Here is a 26,214-nt window from a genome sequence, read left to right on the forward strand (position 1 = left end):
GAGGTCAGGAAATCGAGACCATCCTGGCTAACACGGTGAAACCCCGTCTCTACTAAAAAATACAAAAAACTAGCCAGGCGAGGTGGCGGGCGCCTGTAGTCCCAGCTACTGGGGAGGCTGAGGCAGGAGAATGGCGTAAACCCAGGAGGAGGAGCTTGCAGTGAGCTGAGATCCGGCCACTGCACTCCAGCCTGGGCGACAGAGCGAGACTCCGTCTCAAAAAAAAAAAAAAAAAAAAGAGTTGGCCGGGCGCGGTGGCTCACGCCTGTAATCCCAGCACTTTGGGAGGCCGAGGCGGGCGGATCACAAGGTCAGGAGATCGAGACCACGGTGAAACCCCGTCTCTACTAAAAATACAAAAAATTAGTCGGGCGCGGTTGTGGGCGCCTGTAGTCCCAGCTACTCGGGAGGCTGAGGCAGGAGAATGGCGTGAACCCGGGAGGCGGAGCTTGCAGTGAGCGGAGATCGCGCCACTGCACTCCAGCCTGGGCGACAGAGCGAGACTCCGTCTCAAAAAAAAAAAAAAAAAAAAAAAAAGAGTTAAGCAGGTGCTTCACAAAAGCAGAAATCCAGATTGCTAATAAACATGTTAAAAGCTGTGCAGCCCGGGTGCAGTAGCTCACACCTGTAATCCCAGCACACTGGGAGGCTGACGCAGAAGGATTGCTTGAGCCCAAGAGTTTGAGACCAACTTGAGCAACATAGGGAGACCCCCATCTCTATGAAAAATTAGAAAATTAGCCAGGTGTGGTGGCACATACCTGTAGTCCCAGCTACTTGAGAGGCTAAGGTGGGAAAAGCCTGACCTCAGGAGGTTGAGGTCGCAGTGAGCCATGATTGCACCTCTGCACTCCAGCCTGTGCAACAGAGCAACACCCTGTATCGAAAAAAAAAGCTGTGCAATGTCATTAATAATTAGAGAATGCGAATTAAAATCACTATTACTTGCCACTACATTTTAGCCAATAAGAATCTCTAAAATTGACAAGTATAAAACTATCAAGCACTGCTGTGGATGTGGAGCAAAGGCAATCCAGTGTTGGTGGGAGTATACAACCACTTTTTTTTTTGAGACAGAGTCACACAGGCTGGAGTGCAGTGGCATGATCTCAGCTCACTGCAACCTCTATCTCCTGGGTTCAAGAGATTCTTCTGCCTCAACCTCCCAAGTAGCTGGGATTATAGGTGTGTGCCACCACGCCCAGTTAATTTTTCTATTTTTAGTAGAGACAAGGGTTTTACCATGTTGGCCAGGGTGGTTTTGAACTCCTGACCTCAAATGATCCTCCTGGCTTGTTCTCCCAAAGTGCTGGGATTACAGTCATGAACCACCGCGCCCGGCCTGATACAACCACTTTTAACTATGATCTTGTAAAGTCAAGATAAGTTAAATTCCATCCTAGCAATTCTGCTTCTAGGTATGTGCTCCAGAATTGCGTGCACATGGGTACCTGGAGGTGAATCCTTCTGATCGCCACATTCTTCTTCTGGTTTTGATAAACCATTGGCCAGAGTGTTACTTAGTCTGGCTGGCCATCTGAGTCCTTAGGGTAACTCTGCAATCTTGTTCCTATGTACTTTGTGTCATATTACGGTTATACACTCAGGAGACAGTATTATTTCCAAGCTTGCTTTAGAGGAGTTCCTCACACTTTCCCCAAAGCTGCTTGTATGCCTGCAATGAGCTGTTGGGCTGAGGAAAGCGCCTCTGCTGTAGCACCCAGCAAGGGTGGTATTCGCATGCTCCCTGCTCCTGGACCAGTGAAGCTGCCTCTGTTCCCCTGCTGGTACCGCCCTTTCCCTTGGGCCTGGAGAACCCTGAATGAATTTCATGACACTGAGAAATACGCTTCACAAGGCAAAGTTTTTGGTCCGTTTTATTCATTGCTATATCCCTGATGCCTAGCTAGTCCTAGGAAAAGGCAAAGATTCTATAGATGAAGAGCCTTAGGTTCAGAAAGCACATGGCTCCTGAACAGAGAGAACTTCTAGCTCCGAGTTCAGTGTTTAGTGCTGCTTTCTGGAGCACAGATGAGCCTTTTCATCAGGATAAATTATCTGAGAAAGGACAAGGTCCCCAGAGAACTCTTGTCAGGCCTATGGATCACAGTCGTCAAGAAGCACAAACACTCTGGCAGGAAAGAGGACAGACGCAGATGGAAATCAATATACCCTGTTCTAACACTTCAGCCCCTTCTTTGGGTCCAAGACTCTTGGCAACATCCAGTAACTCTATTCCATAGGCCTCCGCCATCTCCTGCTCCCCTTCTGATCCGGGCTTTCCTATCCCTCTTGCATTGTGCTGGGTAGGTGAGACAGAGCCAAGGGCTTTGACACATATTTCATAACACTCTTGCAGCAGAAACAAAACAGAGCACAACACTAAGAAAACCTTCTGTCTGCTGAGATCTAGAATTTACAAAGCACTTTTTTTTTTTTTTTTTTTTTTTGGAGACGGAGTCTCACTCTGTCGCCCAGGCTGGAGTGCAGTGGCACAATCTCGGCTCACTGCAACCTCTGCCTCCCAGGTTCAAGCAATTCTGTCTCAGCCTCCCGAGTGCTTTTTTTTGAGACGGAGTTTCCCTTTTTTAGCCCAGGCTGGAGTGCAATGGGGCGATCTCGGCTCACTGCAACCTCCACCTCCTGGATTTAAGTGATTCTCCTGCCTCAGCCTCCCGAGTAGCTTGGATTACAGGCATCTGCCACAATGCTTGGCTAATTTTATATTTTTTCTTAGTAGAGACGGGGTTTCACCACGTTGGCCAGGCTGGTCTTGAACTCCTGACCTCAGGTGATCTGCCCGCCTCGGCCTCCCAAAGTGCTGGGATTACAGACATGAGCCACTACGCCCGGCCTACAAAGTACTTTTACATCCAGTCCCTCTTGATTGGGCCTAATTGTGAAAGGATCCAGAGGTACCTATCCACGAAAGACAGGTTCCCTAGTTAACAGAGTCCAGAAAGGCCCAAGCAGAACCAACGAGCTGAAAGTGGGTCAGAGATGTGGTTAGGGACCCATGACACACGTCCCAATATGCAGCCCTATGCTACAGCAAAGAGCAGACTGAGCTCATGGCGCCAGCTAAACACCATCTGGGCAAGGGACCCAAGATGAAAACAGAGGACTTCTGTTGTTAGTAAATGGGAGACTAGGTAAATTGTACCAACTCTTGCACTAGGAGCCAAAACATTTGAAAAGCATCAAAGAGCTAACAAGATACTAAAGAATTACTAGGCTAACATCCCAGAGAGGACACGAATCCAGACAGGTGAGCCCAGCATTTGGGCCACTTGGGCCTGGAGGCAACTGCCCATTTAGCAGAGGCAATGGAGAGAATGGGTTGTGTTTCTGAAAGTTTTGTAGGGCTGGGCAGGGGGAGCTGGAGTACGGGGCCTACCAAAGGTGGAATACTGGTAAACCACTGCCTGTTTTGAGGTGTGACCTGAGAGGATTATACCCTAGGGTTAAGGATAAACCAGAAGCAAACCAGCCCTTGCATAGTCTGACAGGTCTGTGGCTTGGTTTCAGTGGCTTAGAAAATATCCAACCTTGAATCTGGATTACTGTGACCCCAGAATTCTAGTGCTCCTGGGTACTTGACAGAAGCAAATAAAATTCCTCTCTAGAGGCAGAAATTGTCCTACGCTTCAAAATATTTTAATGAACAGGTTTTCAAATACAATGTCCAGCACAAAGTAAAAAATGAGGCACACGTGAACACACATCGGGGGAACCAGCAGAAATTAGGTGACAGGAACACACAAGGATTCCAGTTATTGGAATGATCACAGAGTGAACACAGGCAAAATGTTCAAGAAAACTCCAATCGCTGGTAAGTCTGGCTATTTGAAATCTTCACTCTCTAATCCATCCCCATACTACAATCCCCATCCTCAATCTGCCTTACCCACTGTCTCCAGAGTTGTCTTTAAACAAAACAAATCTGACTATCCCTCAGCTCTGTGCTTAAATGGCATTCAGGGCTGTTTGTAATCTGTCCTAAACTGCCCTTTTCAGCTTCATCATACAATCTCTTCATATAGACTACTTTCCTGGGTATTCCACCTTTGCCTTCAATGTCCTCGTCTCCTATTTTATCCTGAAAAATGCCTCCTTATCCTTCAAAGTCCAATTTAAACCTCCTCTCTTTGAAGCCTTTCTGAAATATATATATGTGTGTGTGTATATATATATTATATATATATATATTTTTTTTGTTTGTTTGTTTTTGAAATGGAGTCTCGCTCTGTCGCCCAGGCTGGAGTGCAGTGGCCGGATCTCAGCTCACTGCAAGTTCCGCCTCCTGAGTTTATGCCATTCTCCTGCCTCAGCCTCCCGAGTAGCTGGGACTACAGGCGCCTGCCACCTCGCCCGGCTAGTTTTTTGTATTTTTTAGTAGAGACAGGGTTTCACCGTGTTAGCCAGGATAGTCTCGATCTCCTAACCTCCTGATCTGCCCATCTCGGCCTCCCAAAGTGCTGAGATTATAGGCTTGAGCCACTGCGCCCAGCCTTTTTTTTTTTTTTTTTTTTTTTGAGACGGAGTCTTGCTCTGTCACCCAGACTGAAGTGCAGTGGCACCATCTCAGTTCACTTCAAACTTTGTCCTCTGAGTTCAAGCAATTCTCCTACCTCAGCCTCCCAAGTAGCTGTGATTTCAGGTGCCCGCCACCACGCTCAGCTAATTTTTGCATTTTTAGTAGAGACGGGGTTTCATCATATTGGCCAGGCTGGGCTCGAACTCCTGACCTCAGGTGATCCTCCCCCCTTGGCCTCTCAAAGTGCTGGGATTACAGGCATGAGCCACCCCGCCCGGCCCTTTCTGAAATCTTAACTCCAACTCTCATAGCTTTTTACACACTGACACAGTATTCTAATTATTTGTACTGACACACTGTTATAATTGTTTGTTTATGTCTGTTTCTCAAGCCGACTATTAACTTGTTGAGGTTTGGATCTATTTTATTCATTTAGTATTCCTAGCATCTAGCATAGTGCTGGCTCAGAGTAAGTGCTTAATAAACATTTTAATTTTTAGAGGTAGGGTCTCAGCTGTGTTGCCCAGGTTGGAGTGCAATAGCTATTCACAGGCTTAATCCCATTAATGATCACCACGAGAGTTTTGACCTTTTCTGCTTCTGATCTGGGCTGGTTTGCCCCTCCTTAGGCAACCTGGTGGTCCCATGCTCCCAGGGGACACCACATTGTTACCAAACTTAGTGTGGACACCGGATCATCAGAGTGCACTATAGCCCAGAATTCCTGGACTCAATTGATCCTCCTGTCTCAGGCTCCTGAGTAGCTGGGACTATATGTGTGTGCCATGCTGCCCAGCTTACTAAACATTTATGAAAGAATGAAAGTGTATATGTATTTTTTGAGACAGAGACTCACTCTGTCACCCAGGCTGGAGTGCAGTGGCATGATCTTGGCTCACTGCAGCCTCCGCATCCCAGGTTCAAGTGATTCTCCTGCCTCAGCCCCCCGAGTAGCTGGGACTACAGGCATGCGCCACCACGCCCAGCTAATTTTTGTATTTTTAGTAGAGACGGGGTTTCACCATGTTGGCCAGGATGGTCTCGATCTCTTGACCTTGTGATCCACCCGCCTCGGCCTCCCAAAGTGCTGGGATTACAGTGGGCGAGAGCTACTGCGCCCAGCCAGAGTATTCTTAATAATAGGTGATACAGACTGTTACAGGCTGAACTGTGTTCCCCCAAAATCCATACGTTGAAGCCCCAATTTCCACTGTGACTATATTTGGAGACAGGGCTTTTAATGGGCTAAGATTAAAAAGCTGATAAAGGAGGGGCCCTAATCCAATAGGATTGGTGTCCTTGTAAGAACAGGAACTGACATCAAAGATCTTTCTCTTTCCACATGCATACAGAGAAAAAGCCGTGTGAGGATGCAATGAGAAGGCAGCTATTTGCAAGCCAGGAAGAGAGGCTTCATCAGAAACCAACCCTCTTGGGTTGATCTTGAACTTCCAGCCTCCAGCACCATGAGAAAATAAATTTGTGCTGTTTAAGCCACCCAGTCTGTGGTATTTTGTCATGATAGCCTAAGCAGACAAACACACAGAACATTTCTGATATTTCAAACATGTTTAAATATACATCTTTGCCAGCCTGGCCAACATGGTGAAACCCTGTCTCTTCTAAAAATACAAAAATTAGCCAGGCCTGGTGGCACACACCTATAGTCCCAGCTACTTGGGAGGCTGAGGCATGAGAATCACTTGAACCCAGGAGGTGGAGGTTGCATTGAGCCGAGATCACGCCACTGCACTCCAGCTTGGGCAACAGAGTGAGACTCTGTCTCAAAAAATAAACAAACAAATAAATAAATATAAATAAATATACATCCTTGGCCAGGTGCGGTGGTTCACACCTGTAATTCCAGCACTTTGGGAGGCTGAGGTGAAAGATTGCTTGAGCCCAGGAGTTTGAGACCAGCCTGGGCAACATAGTGAGACTCTGCCTTTCCAAAAAAATGATGTATAAATTAGCCAGGTGTGTTGTCATGCACCTGTAGTCCCAGCTACTCCGAAGGCTGAGGTGGGAGGATCACTTGAGCTGGGGAGGTAAAGCCGCCATGAGCCTTGCACTCCAGCCTGGGCGACAGAGCAAGATTCCACCTCAAAATAAATAAATAGATAAACAAACATCTTCAGTGGAGGTAACTCAACTCAAACTTAAAGGAGTGGACACAATGACTAAGAAAATGAATAACTTTTTAAAAAGTTTTATTTCAAGAACTTTGTTTTTTTACTGGTATTTCAAAAAAAGGTGGGTCAAAGTACAAAAAAAAGTCAGTTGAATAACAGCACAGGTTTAGAAATCACAGCAGCAGAAGCAATGTACAGACAGCACAGACAAAACAACCCAATGTATGCAATTTTGTTCAGTTTCTTTGCTTATTTTAAGTATTTTTTTTTTTGCCTCCTGTACAAAATACATCAAAGCATGCCATGAGATCAGAAAAAGAAGAGTTTAACAAATGGTTACAAGAAATAGACTCTGTACAAGAGGAGATAATGTTTCTTTCCCCTACCCACCCCCCCCCCCACCAGCCCCGCTTCCTCTCTTCTTGCTCTGTTTTAGGTTAAATTATTCTGAAGACAGTTCACATCCAAGTCAGCCTGGTCACCTTTGCCACCCTCAAGTTTGGGCGACATGGAGTTCTGGATGTTAAATGACTCCTCCTCTTTCAGGCAGGATTTGAGAGCCTCCTGGATTTTGTGGGGAGCACTAGGATCATCCTGGAAGAGGGAAAAAGTTGGGGTGGGGGGAGACAATGCATACAGCAATCAAATAATAATATCAGGTTTTTCTATCTGGCTGAAGGAAGCATCACTGAAACAAGGAAAAAGCTCCAAGACTTGAATTAACTAAAAGGAACCAAAAAGTAACTCATTAGCAGCAACTTTTTAGGAAAGTCATCCTTAAAAGCAATGGCCAGGCAGAGAGGAAAACTTGACAGTAATCAGCTTACATATACCTTTAATTTGGGCCATGTCCAAGGTTTTCTCTTGAACAGAGATCGGGAAGAAAGAGTCCCTTGGCCCAGGTGCCTCTATAGCCTCATGTGTTGATGAGCTCTGCGTGGCCTGCTGAGCCCGGCCTTCCTCTGGCCTTCCATCCTGTTGAGTTTTGCTTTCACAAAGATGTCTTGGTCAGGGAACATGTCTCATCAGTGTATAGAGTGGGGTACGCATAGGACTGGTAAAGTGCAGAACTGCTCCTGGCTATGCTAGGGGCCTCTCTCCCCACAGTAAGAGCATGTCCTCTGACTAGAGGTCAAAGATGTGTCAGTCTCTCATTGTCACAAGCGAACCTGTCAAAAGGATGTCCTCAATCCAAGCCCGAATGAACCTGGCTGCCTCAATGGCTTGCCACACTCTGCATCACATGATATTTGCACTGCTGATTCTAATGTAATAATCCATGTATACTGCCTACAGCCCTGTGACAAGCTCTCTCTGACAAACTCCTGAACCTGAGATGAATTTGCATTTTATGTATATATGTATGTATGTGTTTATTTATTTTTGAGATGGAGTCTCGCTGTGTCACCCAGGCCAGAATACAGTAGTGTGATCTTGGCTGACTGCAATCTTGAACCTCTTGGGTTCAAGGGATTCTCGTGCCTCAGTCTCCCCAGAACCTGGGATTATAGGCGCTCGCGACCACGCCTGGCTAACTTGTATTTTTAGTAGAGATGGGGTTTCACCATGTTGGCCAGGCTGGTCTCAAACTCCTAGCCTCAAGTGATCCACCCACCTCGGCCTCCCGAAGTGCTGGGATGACAGGTGTGAGCCACCACACCAGCCTGAATTTGCCTTTTAAAGGTTCTCAGGAAGCCCACACTAGCACAAAGTCCTCCAGGTCTGCATTCTGCACATTCAGAGAACTTCTGTGGCAACTCTTGCTTTACTCATTTCCTTTAGGACCACCTAAGGGGAATATACCTAGTACAATTCAGTGGGCTTCAGTTCTTTCTCTGGTGCCCCAAACAGCTGTTGTAAGTGCTTGGAACTCTGCTGATGGAAGAGGGTGTGTAACCACTAAGGCAGATTCATGGATGGCAAGAAGGTAGAGAGTGTCCTAATCTGACCAGCTAGCTAAGGCCATTCTTGCTTCAACTACTACCAAAATTTAAGATTACCTTAAGGACCAGGATCATGCTTAAGGACCAGGGTGTTCTCCACAGAAGTCTGGTGAGTCCTCGTCTGTGCTGCCTGCTACTGAGTTTGACCCATAACAGCACTAGGTTATGGGAGTGATGAGTTGGAAAGAAAGTAGGGAGAGACCCCAGGCTTTCCATGGTGCTTGTACACACAGGACACCGGGGCGTCCACGAGTTCTGTGCGTATGGAAATCACTGCCAGCTGCCCAATGGCCACAGCCTCACTCAGTGCTTCTCCAGAGGCCAATATTAAGGAGGACAATTTAGTAGAGTTTCAAAGACTTCACACATGATTTGTAGACAGGGGAACACATGTTTCTTGTCCCAATGAGACAAGAACAAGACAATGAACTTCACAGAGTACTGAGGCATACATGAGGCAAGGCAGCTGCACATAGCACGTGTAGCCAGTTGAACGGTCAATCACTGCTTAGAATCAGAAAACACTGTGCAGCGACATAAATGTCCATCTGCTGAGACAGAAAGATCTCCATGATACATTGATTGAAAAAAAGTAAGGGGTAGAACATATGTATAGCAAAATCTCATTTATGTTTCAAAAATATAGATATAGGTGTGTGTTTGTGTGTATATATATACACACACGTGTGTACTTTATGGAGAGGGAAGTGGGGGTGACGTAGAGCTGCACTTTTTTATTTCATGTACTTCTGTACTGTTTGGGGGAAACCATGGGCATGAAAGCTTGAGAGCTGAGCTAACACTATCATTATGTAGGATGGACTTTGAATCACACTAAAATCTGAAACAGGACAAGAGGACCTATACTCACTTCTCCTCTTACAAGGATACAACTTGCTTTTATGTCTTTCAAGATAGCCTCTCACCCTCAACTCCTTCATCACATATTCTTTGGGGGCATACAGGGGTACAGAAACATTCTCATAACGTGAGGAAAAGTAGACTAAGGGACTCCTCACAGACCCAGGTCTCAGAGCTCTGATGCCATGAAGGTGAGCTCCCAGATTAAACCTGACCCCTCAAGGGCTCATGAGGTCCAGATTAGAAAACTGCCTTCGCGCGGTGGCTCAAGCCTGTAATCCCAGCACTTTGGGAGGCCGAGACGGGCGGATCACGAGGTCAGGAGATCGAGACCATCCTGGCTAACCCGGTGAAACCCCGTCTCTACTAAAAAATACAAAAAACTAGCCGGGCGAGGTGGCGGGCGCCTGTAGTCCCAGCTACTCGGGAGGCTGAGGCAGGAGAATGGCGGGAACCCGGGAGGCGGAGCTTGCAGTGAGCTGAGATCCGGCCACAGCACTCCAGCCTGGGCGACAGAGCGAGACTCTGTCTCAAAAAAAAAAAAAAAAAAAAAAAGAAAACTGCCTTCTGAGCCAAGGCATGGAAGAAGCATATCACAAAAGCAAGAGATATGCAAACAGCGCTATTAGACAAGCTGAATCCCTCCAACAAACACAACAGGCAAAGGAATGTCTACACCAAGATGGGGCTCTCCTAACCCAGGTGTTTGCTCTAGAACTTGATCCTATTAAGCCAAGGGTAGCTGAATTCCACAGCAGGTCCAACTGCCTTTGACTTAACAGAAGTACCTCATCACAAGGAAGCTGGATCAACATCTGGCATAAGTTTCTAGGAACCACTGTGGACTCACTGCTCCCAGCCTTCAACCCCAGCAATATGGACACCCTTCAACCCAGGGGTCATGTGGGTTCAGGTCTGGACCCCACTGGTCAGAGGCAAACGTCTATTGGAAGAGGGTGGGCAGTCAGTGCTTTAACAAATACATGCAAGAGGAGAGTCTGGGAAGTGAGAGTTAAATAGGAAAAAACAAACAAACAAACAAAAGCACAGGGGCATCAATGGAGAAACCCTAGTAATAAACTGAAATCCTGGAAGGTCTGTCAAATCTTAGTACAACCCAAGTTACCCCCATGGTCTCCACAGCACCGTTGTGGGGACCACCAGGGCAGCCCAGTGTTGGGGCAGCTGCCCTGAGTTTCTGGTGGCTTCATTCATGCAGTGTGCCTGGAGCGCGGGCAGCTTCCTACACTCTCCGTGCCTCCTGACATACCCTTCAAGGCTGGTTGTTCAGCTACACAAGACACTTACACAGACTCAGCCTAAGGCTGGCCAGCTACAGAGCCGCACATCAGCCTGAGGGCAGAGAGGAGTGGAGGAGGGAAGTAGGTGCCACTGGTACAGATACCAGCCACTGACCCTTCCCTGTCACAGGCCCAAAGCCCCAGACTTTTTTGTTTGCAATCTTTTCAGAGTGTGGCTAGTAGAGGTGATTGAAACAGTGTAGGAAATTGACCTGCTCAACCTATTTTGCTTATATAAAAGAAATAACGCCTCCATGAAAATAAATAAAACTCTCCAAAATTTTAGAGAACACCAATGCCAGCAAGGAGTTTGGGGGCGGGGAGAGAGGGGCGGGGAGAGGCCACAAGGCAGGCTGGACTCCAGTGCCCCCTCGTCTCTCCTCCCGGCTCATCTGGAGGATTTCTCACTCTCCCCGGCTGCTGGCACCCCTTGGAGGCAGTCAGTGTGGCGGCTGTAGCAGTGAGCAGGGCTTCACTTCATAAACAAGTGGCAACAGTGTTCATCAGCAATGCCCACAAGATCTTGAATATGACTAAGTTTGACCTTTGGGTGAGGTGGAGAGAATTAGAGATGAAGGTAGAAAATCCACCAGTACATTTCCTGCTGGATAGGAGAGTCACCTCTCTGCTTTCAGAGAGGAGAGGATGATGTCCCCTTGGGCACAAGCTGACAGAAAGACACCAGCCTCAATCTCCTTGGAGTCTGGGTATTTGGTTAAAAAAAAAGGGGGGGGGGCCGGGCGCGGTGGCTCAAGCCTGTAATCCCAGCACTTTGGGAGGCCGAGACGGGCGGATCATGAGGTTAGGAGATCGAGACCATCCTGGCTAACACGGTGAAACCCCGTCTCTACTAAAAAATACAAAAAATCTAGCTGGGCGAGGTGGCAGGCGCCTGTAGTCCCAGCTACTTAGGAGGCTGAGGCAGGAGAATGGTGTAAACCCGGGAGACGGAACTTGCAGTGAGCCAAGATTGGTCACTGCACTCCAGCCTGCGCGACAGAGCGATACTCCATCTCAAAAAAAAAAAAAAAAAAAAAAAAAAGAAGGCATCAGCCTCAAGATCTAAGAGGAGCCAGGAGAGAACCAGAGCCAGATCTTGCTGCTTCCTAACGGATGGCTTGAGTGCTGCCTTGGCCACCCCATCACCCCGTCTCAGGCATAGCCCACCATGGCCGACACCCTCACCCGCCCCGTAGCTGACCCCCAAGCCTCATGCTAGATCACCACTGCCTGTGGCCAACCACCCACTGTGGCCGACCACCACCCTTCTGTGGCTGACCACCCCCTGCTCTGCTGTTTTCAAGGCTTGCCATCTTCTGAACTAAGGGTCAGTGGCAGTGTTCAGGTACAAAAACCTCACTTTCCACAAAGCTGGATCAGCCAAGAACAAGAAACCTTTGCACTGGCTGTGTAGCCAAGCCCTCCAAGAGGAGCTCTTTCTTTTCCCCCTCTGGGAAGAGGAAAGGTGTCTGAAGCTATGGTACCAGAAACACAAGGGTCAGAAACTTTCCTAAGGACGCTTGCACTCTGTCAAGCGGAGTGGGAGGACTCTGTCCAACCGTGGACAGTGAACATGCTGACTACAGGAGCTCCCGCCGTGGCAGACCTGCTGCCATCTGCAGGATGGCAGATTGGCCAGTGGAACCGAGAGCCCCCGTAGCAGGCCATCACTCACTAGTATTCAGCAAGTGCTGACTGTGTGCATGTTACTGAAGAGGGCGGGGTAATGTGCTCACCGAGAAGAGTGAGCGAGACTCTGTCCTGCCCTCAGGGTGCCTACATCTCTGTGGGTTGATGAACATGGCGACCAATCTTACAGTTTATAAGACAGAGTGTTTCCTTGGTTATAATGTTCATCTTGACCTTACTTGTTGTATCTTGGTACATACCAAGTGAAATAATCTGTTCTTTTTCTACCCTTTACATCAAAGTCTTTAAAAAATTATCCTAAGTTTACCTCTTTTACTTCATATTTAAATTCACCCATTTACTTCTCCTGTACCAGGCCAAGATTTCCTATTCTGGGGTTTTGTGAATGAGGCCACACATTTACTCTTATTCTCTCTTCCTCCTTCTGGGGCTGCAATTTCCCCATCTATAAAAGGAAAAAGGACAGTCATGGTAGCTCACACCTGTAATCCTAACACTTTGGGAGGCTGCGGCAGGAGGATCACTTGAACCCAGGAGTTTGAGACCAGCCTGGGCAACATGGCAAAACCCCATCTTTACAAAAGTTAAAATAATGAGCCAGGTGTGGTGGCACATGCCTGTAGTCCTAGCGACTCAGGAGGCTGAGGCAGGGGTATCACTTGAGCCCAGGAGTCTAGGTCTGCACTGTGTAAAGTGGTAGCATTAACTACCTTTTAAGAGCTCTGCAGCCGCAAGTGGCTAGTGGCTGTTGTAGTAGACAGAGCAGATGTAGAATACTTGTATTTCACAGAAAGTTCCACTGGACAGTATTGGTCTAGACTGCTGAGGCCCCTGTGAGGTCTGACACTCTATGGTCCATGATTTCTAAGAACGTCTTCTAAATTTCTTCTTAAACTCCATTGCTTCAGTCTGCAGTCTCAGTTTAGCTTGTTTATCTGTGTAATAATCTGTGTAAAAATGCATTTATCTTGAAGTATGGAACCTGCATTATATAGAGAATTCTAGGATTTGGATGTGGCACGATTTGGGATTTGGATGGTTTCTGCCTTGTTTTTGAAATTCTCTCTAGTATTTTACTGGTCTAATCTAGGCAATACACTAGGCCATAGTCTTTAGAAAATGGTCTATTGAGGCCGGGCGCGGTGGCTCAAGCCTGTAATCCCAGCACTTTGGGAGGCCGAGACGGGCGGATCACGAGGTCAGGAGATCGAGACCATCCTGGCTGACACGGTGAAACCCCATCTCTACTTTAAAAATACAAAAAACTAGCCGGGCGAGGTGGCAGCGCCTGTAGTCCCAGCTACTCGGGAGGCTGAGGCAGGAGAATGGCGTGAACCCGGGAGGCGGAGCTTGCAGTGAGCTGAGATCCGGCCACTGCACTCCAGCCTGGGCGGCAGAGCGAGACTCTGTCTCAAAAAAAAAAAAAAAGAAAAAAAGAAAATGGTCTATTGGGATCTTTATTGGATTTCAACTGATATTTATAAGCCCATCCTCCTAAGAACAGGATTATTCCTAGACTTAAGGCTCTGCCAGTGTTTGGTTTTCAGACCTTGGCCCTAACCAGCTGTGTATAACCCTGCCAGTTCTTAGGGTCTTCAAATAGCAGCAAGGACACAGAACTCTTTCCACCCATCCCAAAGAGCAACCATCATTTGCTTCACTGACCATCATGAAATTCCTCAGCAGTGAAAGCAGAGCCTTTCTCCTTGATATGGAAAATAAGACAATAATCAGACTTCTAAAGCATAGATGAAGCAAAAAGTCATGAGTAATCCTAGAAAAAGATCTTCTCAGCCAGGCAGGTGGCTCACGCCTACAATCCGAGCACTTTAGGAGGCTGAGGCACGAAGACCACTTGAGGCCAGGAGTTTGAGACCAGCCTGGGCAACACAGTGAGACCTCATCTCTATAAAAATTTTAAAAAGAAAAAGACCTTTTCTATTTAAAATTCTGCTTGTCAAATAAGTGATCCATCATCAAGTGCTTATTCCCACCTTTGCTGCCCAACCCAGTTGCCCTAGGCTGACCTCCAGAACTCTCTGGGGATTTCATACTTTGAAATAGACACCAGACATGGGCTAGGGGCCAAAGCATGCATAAGAGGAGAGATGTGAAGAAAACAAGTTACCTGACAGATAACGTTATCATAGTGAGCCAAGGCACGGGCATGGGGGGAGGAGGTACGGGGAGTGTTGCAAAGTTTCCTTACATTTGGGTGAGAGCCCTCGGCAATGGTGGAGAGGGAGAAGTTATCATTGTGGAGTTCAGCTGGGGTCCGGAATTTGCTGATTAAGAGAGAAGAGTGAAGGAAAAATGTAAGTGAAATAATCACGACAAAACATGACAATGTCTCAGCTTCTGGATCAAATACTGTATTTCGGCCGGGCGTGGTGGCTCAACGCCTGTAATCCTAGCACTTTGGGAGGCTATGGCAGGCAGATCACTTGAGGTCAGGAGTCAGATTAGCTTGGTGAACATGGTGAAACCCCATCTCTACTAAAAATACAAAAATTAGCTGGCTGTGGTGGCATGCACCTGTAATCCCAGCTACCTGGGAGGCTGAAGCAGGAGAATCATTTGAACCCGGGAGGCGGAGGTTGCAGTGAGCCGAGATCGTGCCACTGCACTCCAGCCAGGCCAACAGAGCGAGACTCCATCTCAAAGAACAAACAAACAAAAAAACCAAATACTGTATTTCTTTCTTTATTAAAAAAAGTATTTTAAATTTTATTGGTAAGTGCAGAACTGTGCCTAGTGCTGGTTATCGGTTTTTAAAGGCTTTTCTTTTCTTTTCTTTTCTTTTTGAGACAGGGTCTCACTCTGTTGCCCAGGCTTGAGTGCAGTGGCACAATCACAGCTCACTGTGCCTTGACCTCCTGGGTTCAAGTGATCCTCCCACCTCATCCTCCCAAGTAGCTGGGACTACAGGTGCATGCCACCATGCCCAGGTAATTTTTGTAGAGATGGGGTTTTACCATGTTGCCCAGGCTGATCTTGAACTCCTGAGCTCAAGCAATCTGCCTGCCTCAGCCTCCCAAAGTGTTAGGATTACAGGTGTGAGCCACTGTGCCCAGCCAAATACTGTGTTTTATCAAATGCCACGGATTATCTTTTTTTTAAATTTTACTTTAAGTTCCGGGATATAAGTGCAGAACATGTCGGTTTGTTATATAGGTATACGTGTGTCATGGTAGTTGGCTGCACCCATCAACCCATCATCTAGGTTTTAAGCCCCACGTGCATTGGCTGTTTGTCCTAATGCTCTCCCTCCCCTCTCCTGGATTATCTTAAAACAAATTTTTTTTTTTTTTTTTGTAAAGATGAGGTCTTGCTATGTTGCTCAGGCTGGACTCAAATCCTTGGGTTCAGGTGGTACTCCTGCTTTGGCCTCCCAAAGTCTTGGGATTACAGGCATGAGTCATAGCATCTAGCCAAATGCCATGGACTGTAATAAGATGCACCATTATTTGATGTACCATTAAGAAAAAATAAAAACACTTCCACCACTTAAACCATCATCCAATACTTTCTTACACCTTAGAGGTTTTTTTTGTTTTTGTTTTTGTTTTTTTGAGACAGAGTCTTGCTCTGTTGCCCAGGCTGGAGTGCAGTGGCACAATCTCGGCTCACTGCAGCCTCCACCTCCTGGGTTCAAGCATTATCTGGCTCAGCCTCGCGAGTAGCTGGGACTACAGGCGCCCATCACCACACCCAGCTAATTTTTGTATTTTTAGTAGAGACGGGGTTTCACCATCTTGGCCAGGCTGGTCTTGAACACCTGACCTTGTGATCCACCCGTCGTGATCCACCTGCCTCGGCCTCCCAAAGTGCTGGGATTATAGGCGTGAGCCACCATGCCCAACTGAGCTTTTCTTATATACTTGAAGTAGTTCTTTTAGACTTTAGATAAGGGACTGACAACAATATGAACAGCTAGGAACCCATTTGTGCATGCCGGGGAATTACCACTACATCATAACTACCATGTGGCCAACAGTGATCATAAGATGCCAGTGGCTGGGCACAGTGGTGCATGCCTGTAGTCACAGCTATTTGGGAGGCTGAGGTGGAAGGATCACTTGAGCCCAGGAGTTCAAGACCACCCTAGGTAACATAGTGAGACCCTGTCTCAATTAAAAAAAAAAAAAGATGCCAGTGATTGTAAGACACAATCCAATTTCAGAGATGTTAATATGTGGGGGAAAAAAGGTATATTTTAGAATAAATAAATTATGGCAGTATCTGCAGTGCACCAGGTGCATGTCACACCATCAAAGCAGTAACCAGGCTTGGGAAAGAAAGAAGGCATGTGGAGAAACAAGAGGGCCATGCTCTGTGAAAAACACAGGGCTGGCTAGAGGAGGAGGCCCTAGAATAGTGTCCTGCACCTGGCTTCAGCTCTTGCTTCTTCACTGCCCTGGCTGTTGTTCCTTTCTCTCCTCCATCCTCATCAGCAACTGCCGTGATTGAAGCAGTCCCATCTCCTGTCCCCTGGATACCCCTGCTCACCCACCCCCTTGGTGTAGTCGTGAGGAGCCAGGGGTCCAGGACTGTGTCTTTCTGGAGTGATCACGTGCGTAGATGCAGCCCGCCTCAGTGCACAGGCACAATGGAGAGGCCCTACCAGCCCCGCGGCGGTTAGCTGAAAGGCTGCAGAGAGCTGCTGGCATCTGTATATTGTGTGAGTCTACCCAGCAAAGGAGCAACAGATGGTGTTTTGTCCTTTTCCCAGGACCCAGGGAAAGTCCTTCAGTCATATTCTCTAGAGGAAGTCTCAGGTCAAGGGGAGGGGGATTAATGGGGCAACAGGTTGAAAGGGAAGTGGGAGCAGTTCTGCATAAATTGTTTCTGGGGTCCTAAGGAAGCTGAACTCCAATCTCCCTTTTGTGACTCCTGTGACACTTCCAAAAGGTTTTCTAACTTTGCTTAGTGATAGGAGTAATTCTCTCATAGCGTATAAGGTCACATCCTAGTGTTCAAGGCACAGGCTTAAAGGCAAACACATGTTGATTCTCACATGCACACAATAGTCACTGCTTTGCTAAGGGAAGAGCTGAAATAAGATTCTACATCCCATATGGCCCTTAAAATCCACAGTAGAGGAAGTTAAACCTAGTTCTCCCCACATATTCTTTTCAGGAGAGGTAAAGAGGATTTCCTTAAGTTCCTTGCACTTCCGATTGGACACAGGCTTGACTAGCTTTCAAAAACCAATGCAGTATGGTGCTCAATAAACACTTTCTCCTCAGCATTCACCGAAGAGGAGATGGTTTTGGATGACAGATGTGAAAGAGATGGAGTTCCTCCACACAGAATTGTGAATGACATCTCGCACTGGCTGCTGGCTGTCACAGTCCAGGGAAGAAGGGGCTATCAGGAGGGTGGACAGACTGAGTAACTTACTTGGGGGCTAGAGGAGTAGCTACATGCTGGTTGCCTTTTTAAAGCAGGCTCTCAGATGCCTAGGGCAGGGGTTTGGGAAAGCTGCTGGACAGCGGCAGTGTGCCACAGGGGCTTCACCTCTGCTGCAGCTCCAGCACATTTTGTGTGGGAACAGATGAGCCTGGGTGAATCTTTAGCACCAACAAAACAGCTGGGAATGGAGCACAGGTGCCAGAAACCCTCAGGACAAAGTCCCTGGATCAATTGGAGGGGTATAGCAGGGTCGGGGGCCTCCCACACCCTGACCTGGGTGGACGGGTGAGTGACACAGACTCACTTGGTCCTACGCAGCTTGGTGTTCTCCGTCTTGAGAAGGTAGAGCTTCTTGGCGAAGAACACCGTCATCATGAAGAGCAGGAGCAGGACGAGGGCAGCTGAGCCCACGGCCACGCACATCACCTGGAAGTCGGTGATGATGGACTCGCAGCGCATCCCCTTGTGCCAGATGTAGTCCTGTGTGTTGCACCTGCAGCAGCGACATTGAGAAACCGTAGCGATGGAGCAGGCAGCCACGGCCACAGCAAGGGCCTGGGCCCTCACCCCAACACCTATCTCCGCAGCCTGTTCCTAAGGCCAACTAGAGCAACTGCAATGCTCCGAATCTGCACAGACCTCAGAGCTGGTGTGATCGCCCCCACCTTCACAACCATTCTATGAAGTGGGCCAGGGAGCTCTGAGGTCTGTGATATAAATGAGGTAACCGAGGAGTAGAGAAACTGAGTGAACTGGTCAAAGTTCTCTGACTGCTAAGTGACTGAGGAGGGAAGGGAATCCTGGTCTTCTGCTGTGCAGCCTCAATGAAGACACCAACAGGATCCTCTCAGGTCTCTCCCTGCCCTTGGCTCTGGGTGAAAGAAAGATGAAAAACAAGAGGAATAAGAGCTACAGCTACAAAGTCCCAGGACCTGCCCTGCACATGCAAACCTATCTTGCTGCTTTGTAGTCCCACCTAGTTCACGTGGCTAAGAAGACACCGAAAAATAAGGAAGTGACAGACAAGGACAAACAGAAAGATGGATGTAGATCCTTCTATCTCTGCAGCCCCCCAAGTTCTGCCCCTAAAGCTCCCTATTCTAGTACTATGAGAACTGTCATGCAAGCACAGTGAGAATCAACCCTCTGGGTGGGTTTTAGTCTTTTTGTTGAGTGACTTTCTCCTGCCCTTGGGGACATTCCCAGGCTCCAACTCTTCCAATGACATTGCTGTTTCCATGGGAACGAGGCTACTTCAAAGAGGAAAGATGTGGAAGGATACAGAGGCAGGCAAAGGAGGGAGGACATGAACCTCAGGGTGAATGACTGACAAGAGAAAAGGGTCCAGAAATGGGGAAATTATGCACCAGAGAACTGGCTACTCCACATCTAGAATAGGGTGGGGAGACATGGCTAGCAAGAAATTCTTTGTTTTCCAACTGAGCCTCTGCCGTCATGGAGGGCTATCTGTTTGAGGTTGCCAGGGAATGCAGACCCCTCTAAGCGGGGCCCTCTACTCCAGTGTTCTAGAGAAGTTCTGCCACGGCTCTGCTCATTTCCCTGCAGTGGGTCAGGGTGACAGAGACAAAGGCACACTGCAGTCTGCAACCAACGGCTCAGCAGTCTCCTGTGAGTGGAATGCAAAAATAGTTTTCAAGCCGTGGCCAGGCCTGGGTGTACATAGCCAGGGGAGGAATCTGGTAGGAAGGCCCGAATGTGATCCTGGGATGGAAGCTAAGCAAGGGGAACTGGAGTGGACACGTGGAGAAGCCCTTGCGAGGCAGTGAGAGGCTGGTAGACCCATGCTGGCAGAGCCATGTAGCTTAGTGAGGAAGACAATCTTATTCTTCTACTTGGGAATTTTCCGAGAGTTCCAGGAGATTCTGGGAATTTTTACAGCTCTCTAGAGCTGTAAAATTTCATACTATTATGAGGAGTTCACTTTGAAGGTGAAAATTCCAGGCCTCCAATAGGATGAAAGATGATGATTTTGCAAAGAGGTTGCACAACCCCCAGGCTACATCACTATAGTCCCCCAAACTGAAGTTTGAGGAGCAAAATCACAGGGTTTCCTCATATTTCTGGTAGCCCTTAATCAATGGGCAAGTTAGTTTATTGCCATATTTTCTTTTTTAAAATAAAACTGCTACAATTTCTTAATCACAGTACCTCCTTTTGGCAGTGGCTGGGCAACTCCAAGAACTGTGTGGTCACGTCCTATGAGTGACCCTAAAGTCATGACCATTTATAAAAAAGAACTTCGGCCAGGCGCAGTGGCTCACGCCTGTAATCCCAGCACTTTGGGAGGCTGAGGTGGGCAGATCACGAGGTCAGGAGATTGAAACCATCCTGGCTAACACAGTGAAACCCCGTTTCTACTAAAAATACAAAAAATTAGCCGGGTGTGGTGGCGGGCACCTGTAGTCCCAGCTACTCAGGCGGCTGAGGCAGGAGAATGGTGTGAACCTGGGAGGCGGTGATTACAGTGAGTCGAGATTGTGCCACTGCACTCCAGCCTGGGCGACAGAGCAAGACTTCATCTCAAAACAAACAAACAAAAAAGAACTTCATAGAAAGAAACTGGAACTCAAGTTACAATGCCAAGGACAAAATGCTCATTGCTTTCTATATGTTATTCTCTGATCACTACATCAGGACTTAAGGAACTTGAATTCTTCATATACCTGCAGAACAAACAAGAACAAGAAGGATGGAGAATGACACTTGAAAAAGAGATACCCTGGCCGGGCATGGTGGCTCACGCCTGTAATCCTAGCACTTTGAGAAGTTGAGGTGGGCGGATCACTTGAGGTCAGGAGTTTGAGACCAGCCTGGCCAATATGGTGAAACGCTGTCTCTACTAAAAATAAAAAGAGACAGTCAGATGACAGAAGTGCTCCACTTAGGACTAATGGAGACAACCCTCAAAGGAGTCTGAGGGCTCTACTCCACTTCTACAGCCAGTAAAGGATGGAGACAAGCAAACCACCTGATCACCCCAACCTGGGATTCTTCTGGAATCAGGCTGCAAGCTCTGCAGCAAGTTAAATACCTCACTGTGAGGGCAGTTCCCAAGAGTGAGGTGAGTAGGGTAATTACTGATGAGCTGCAGACAATGCCCTTAGGGAAACTAAACTCTGAGTCTTTAAAAGGATTATGGATATGATATCCCAAGGTAGACAAACATCAAAGTAGAGAGAAAAAAGCCACCTCCCAAAGTCAAGAAACACCCCTCCATCTGCAATACGAAGACCCTTAGCTTGATTTTACCTGTGTGAGTGGCTGCATTTTGGGGTCTGTTTCCAAGAAGGTCCTTCCTTTTGAGTTTGCATGCCTACATCCCTTCTGAGGAACTGGCCCCTCCTCCCTCTGTGCACAAGGCACAGAGCAGTGTTCAGCAGCTGTCTTTATCCCACAGAGTAGGTTTATGGGCCTACCCCTCTCATCAGTACCGCCAGAACTCTCTCCAGCAAACACTCCTCAACCCAGCCCTCTTTCCAAAAGTCTTAAAGAAGTCCCTTCATTTTGCCTTTTTCTTTTCTTTTTTTTTTTTTGAGACAGAGTTTCGCTCCTGTTACCCAGGCTGGAGTGCAATGGTGCGATCTCGGCTCACCACAACCTCCACCTCCCAGGTTCAAGCAATTCTCCTGCCTTAGCCTCCCGAGTAGCTGGGATTACAGGCGCCCACCACCACATCCGGCTAAATTTTTTATGTTTTTTTTTTTTTTTGATACGGAGTCTCGCTCTGTCGCCCAGGCTGGAGTGCAGTGGCACAATCTCCGCTCACTGCAAGCTCCGCCTCCTGGGTTCACACCATTCTCCCTCAGCCTCCCTAGTAGCTGGGACTACAGGCGCCCGCCACCACGCCCGGCTAATTTTTGCATTTTTAGTAGGGTTTCACGTGTTAGCCAGGATGGTCTCGATCTCCTGACCTCAAGTGATCTGCCCACCTTGGCCTCCCAAAGTGCTGGGATTACAGACATGAGCGACGGCGCCCAGCCTCATTTTGCCCTTGTAACTGAGGGTTTGGGTAAGGACACAACGCACAGAGGAAAGACAGAATCTTATTTCTGAGGAATCTCTCCTAGTGATAAGGTCACAGGAAGTGTATTTTACGAAGTAATTCTGTAGAAGCCTGAGTGAACATTTCTCCACCTGGGAATCCTACGACTGTACAACCTCTTGCAAGCTGTGCCTGTCACACTGCCCTCTGTTGAGTCGGCCTCACATACACACTTCAGTGTCCCTATGCACCTGCCTGCCATGCCCTTACCTGCAGAAGGCCCCTATGTTCTCCACCAGGTAGCACTGGCCGCCATTGTGACAGTAACTTGGGAAGAGGTCGCACACTGACCGGCAGGAGCCGTTATGCCGCACAAAGCCACTGCGGCACTCAGTGCCATTTTCACTGGAGGCCAGGTCCCTGCCTGGCTCTCCTGGGCGGGGCCTGAGGGCGATGCTGCTGCCGGGGACCGACCCCAGAGTGTGCTGTGGAGGGGCAGCATGCCATCGACTGTTGGGCTGGCCTGTCCCGGGCCCCAGACCGGGCTTCCCAGTGGGCACTAGAAGCTCATTTTCATCTTCTAGGTCTCCACCTCCTACTGCATCTTTGTCATCCTCCTCCTCCTCCTCCTCTTCATCCAAGTCATCGTAAAAGGATGTGGTGGGGTAGAAATCAGATTCATCAAAGGGGGTGAAATCATCGTATAAGTCAAGCAGGCTCCAGGAAGGGGTCTCTCCCTCAGTATCAGGGTGGTTCTCTGAGGTTCCTGGTGACCCTGGGAAGCTCCCCAGGTCTGCGCCACGACCCTCACCATCCAATCCTTGGAAGTAGTCGATGTCAATGATATCTGATGCCGGTTGGGGCTCCAGGGTGCCCTGAAAGGGGTAAGTCGGCTCTGGCCCTTGAGGGTCGGGTGTGCTGCCCCCCAGGTTCAGCCAAACCTCCAAGGGGCTCTCCTTGGGGAGTTCAGAAGCTGGGCTCAGGTTGTCGCCAGGGGTGGGGGAGGGTGGCCCGCTGGCTTCTGTAGCCTCAGGAATGGCAGGGGGCATGACTGACTGCCCGAGGACCTCGTGGGGAGCCTGGAGCGTAGCTGGAAGGGCCTGGGCATCGCCACTACCCGCCTCTGAGGTCACTCCTCCCAGGCCTGGGTTGTCAGCCTCCAGCCAGGCGGTGCCGGTCGCCTGCAGCACCTCCTCTGGCCCGGCCAGCTCGCCGCCAGGCGCGGTCCACGACGCCTCATCTTCCCCAGCCGCTGGTGGGCCGGCTTCTTCTCGCGTGTCGTTGGCACGCGGCTCCCACGCCGGCCTGCCCTTCACCAGCTCTTCGGCCTCGACCGCGCTGCCCGCCTCACGCGCTGCGGGCGGGAGGGCGAGGGGCGGGGCGTCAGGGCGGCGCGCTGGGGAGCCCTGGAGCCCGGGCCCGACCCAGCCAGGTCAGCTTGCCTAGACCCGGTCAACCCAGACCCCGCCACCCGCAGACCCCACCGCCCCAGTGTGACCCCATTCACCCGGCACCTCTAAGCCCCGTCCCGGAGTCTGCCCCCAAGCCCAGGATCACAGCCCGTCCAACGGCTCGCGGCTCGGGTCCCGCCGGACCTGCCCTGCCGTCTGAGGAGCCAGGCTAGGGCGGCCCCCAGCTCGGCCCACCCAGAAGTCTCACCCTCGGGAACCCACCCTGAGCCGCGTCCACAGGCTCGCTCCTTCAGCTCCAGGTTCCGCCCTGAAGTCTCACCCTCAGGCCCCGCCCCAGCCCCGCCCCCGGCCCCGCCCCCAGCCCGCACATTGGCCCGCGCTCTTGGGTCCCGGCTACCCCCACCTGGGTCGGCCTCCATCCGGGTCGGCCTTCCCCGGACCCCCACCACCTCCTGGGACCCTTCCGCCGCCCGGCCGTGGCTAGGCGGTGCCCCGCCCCCTTGCCACAGCTCACGGCTCCACCTGTCCCTGCAGCCAGCGGGACCCCTGCCCTGGGTGGGGCGCGAGGGCCGCGGGGGTCCCGGGCGCAGTCATACCTACCCGGCACGGCCCCAGAGGCCAGGACCAGCGCGGCCCCCAGAAGCAGCAGCAGTGGCGGCGGCCCCCGGCCCGGGCCCCCGCCCCCGGCTCGCCCCATGGCGCGGCGCCCCGACCGCTGTCCGCGGTCCGCCCGGCTGGCTGCGCCCTCGGCTCTCCCGGCCGCCGCGCCTCCCGCCCGTTCTGCGGACGCCTCAGCCCACGATGGGCAGCGCGAGGAGCCGCATGCCGCCGCCGCCGTCCGCCGCTGTCCCCGGCGCGCCGCGCCTCCCCGCCTCCCGCGCCGCCGCTGCCGCCGCTGCGCTCAGCGCCGCCCTCACCCCGCCCGCCGCGCCGGCCCCGCCGCACGTAGCGCTGACGCCGGCCCCTCGGTCCGCCTGCCAGGGGAACAGACAGACCCCTCGCTGGGGACTAGGAGACACATGGACTGGGAGCGCTGGGCAAGCGTACTTGCGCGGCGCGGCAAGCGGCGTTAGGCGACAGGTGCACGGGCGGGAGACCTGTGGGATGGGGCCACGGTCCTGCCCCAGGTGAACAGGCGGCACGGGGCCCCGACCCGGAGGAACCCACCCGCCACGCGGCAAGCATGGAGGCGGGGACGTCGCGGGCCCAGATACCCGCAAGGTCGGGGCGGGGCTCAGAAGAGCCGCAGGGGGCGGAAGCAAGAGCCCCCACTGTGGAAACAAGCCAGGCCCGGGGCGCATGGAGCCTCTCGAATTTCTGCACCAATCCCGTGTTCCGGGCGGGAAGGCTCTCAGGGAGGTCTCCGGGTCTCCACCAGGGAGGGGCGGGCGTTGGCAGAGCCTGGCAAGGGGGCGAAGCCGACGGCCCAGGCTCTAATCGGATCAGACCTAATCCGTTCGCAGCCAAAGCCACTAGCCCAGATTTCGCACAGCCAGGCCCGCCAGAACGCATCCCTGGAGCAAGGGGTGAGACCCTCCCTGGGACTGCGGCTACCTCGCCTTCCTTCTAGCCTCCTCCGGGCAGCCTGGGGAGTGGCCTTTAATCCTGGTCCCTTCTCCGGGATACGTCGTCCCCCAGGTGTCTCAGACCACCAAGACTCAGATTCCTAGGTAGACCAGGGGGGCCTAGATCCCCAGCCGGGCACACATGGACGCCTGGCTTTAGAGTATCTGTGGGGCCCATTCACAGCTTCAGGGCTCACAGGGCAACCCAAGACCACTCACCAGGAGGTCTGCTTAGTTGGGAGGAGGAACCGCAACCTAGTCACTTAGTTTATTCCCCCAAACTGACCGTCTACCCCTTAATGTGTTATTCACCCAAATGTGACAGTTCAGGGTATCAGCCCAAGGAGACAGGACAACTCCAGTATTTAAGAGACTCTCGGTCCCATTTCTGTCTTAGAGGACCAAGTAAGTGACCAAGATGGAGATTCCATCTCCTAATCTTTCTTATACATGTCTCCAGATGGAGTTGCCTTGGTTCAACACCTGTTTCTCCACAGAATTATGGCTGCAGCCTATTTGCCTAGCCTAGCGTCTCTACTTCTCCTGCCTGGTAAACTCCTCATGCCAGAAAAGCTCAGTTCTTATCACCTTTCCCTTTATGAAGCCTCCTCAGCAGTTACACTTATGCCCATCATCTCATCTTACCTACAGTTAATCCTCACTGGACTGCAAGGCACTTGAGTGCACAGGGCTGGTAACAGAGGGAGGCTCCATATCAGACAGGCATAAATGAACGAATGGCAACCACCCACACCCAACCCATAACTGTGGTCTGGAGCTCCTTGAAAAAAGGGGTAAGGCTCTTTCTTTCACAGTTTCATGCTGCCTCCAGGGACCAAGTAAAATATGTTTGAAACAATAGCCTTCTCTAAACAGGGCACCGTAGGGCTTTGCACTCACCTCTTGGCCACAGAGGCAGCAACACACCCTTAATTGCCTCCAACCCATCTCGGCTTCCCTTGTGTGCAGCTTACCTCCTGTCACCTTTTACTGTATGTAGACTCTCTGTGTTCCTCTGCTTGTTTCCTCAACTCAGGTTGTGGCTGTCAGAATGGCCTACTTCCTCCTTCCCTTCCTGAGGTCGGTCTGTGTGGGAAGGCCTCATGGATGGGTTCCTTGATGTCTGGGGCATGACAACCACTCACACGTTTTCAACAGCATTTGATGGAGGAAGTTCTCCCACTCATTTTAAATATATTGTGTTAACTATTTAAGTATCTTCCCTTTCCTGGAGATGAAGTCTGCTAACACTTACTTCAATGTGGATTTTTTTTTTTTTTTTTTTTTGCGACGGAGTCTTGCTCTGTCGCCCAGGCTGGAGTGCAATGGTGTGATATTGACTCACTCACTGCAACCTCTGCCTCCCGGGTTCAAGTGATTCTCCTGCCTCAGCCT

At 50.1% G+C, this 26,214-nt stretch overlaps 1 protein-coding gene across 6 annotated transcripts; it reads right to left on the bottom strand.

Annotated features, from left to right (window-relative positions):
* Positions 1–6,730: 6,730 nt before the first annotated feature.
* On the bottom strand, positions 6,731–24,439 carry CSPG5 (chondroitin sulfate proteoglycan 5). Of its 6 annotated transcripts, none has more exons than XM_065540516.1 (5): positions 24,302–24,439; positions 22,113–23,196; positions 18,144–18,332; positions 14,634–14,709; positions 6,731–7,263 (listed from the first exon to the last, which is right to left on the bottom strand). In XM_065540516.1, the coding sequence occupies exons 2-5, from the start codon at positions 22,889–22,891 to the stop codon at positions 7,102–7,104; spliced, it is 1,206 nt and encodes a 401-aa protein (XP_065396588.1). In that variant the 5' UTR covers positions 22,892–23,196; positions 24,302–24,439; the 3' UTR covers positions 6,731–7,101. The 6 variants fall into 6 exon arrangements, with proteins under 6 accessions (XP_065396588.1, XP_073888071.1, XP_045242296.2 ...); XM_074031970.1 differs by having other exon boundaries at positions 14,553–14,709; XM_045386361.3 differs by lacking the exon at positions 24,302–24,439 and adding an exon at positions 23,855–24,122.
* Positions 24,440–26,214: the final 1,775 nt, after the last annotated feature.

The sequence above is a fragment of the Macaca fascicularis genome, chromosome 2 (genome assembly GCF_037993035.2).
Source record: "Macaca fascicularis isolate 582-1 chromosome 2, T2T-MFA8v1.1".
Classification (NCBI taxonomy): Eukaryota; Metazoa; Chordata; class Mammalia; order Primates; family Cercopithecidae; genus Macaca; species Macaca fascicularis.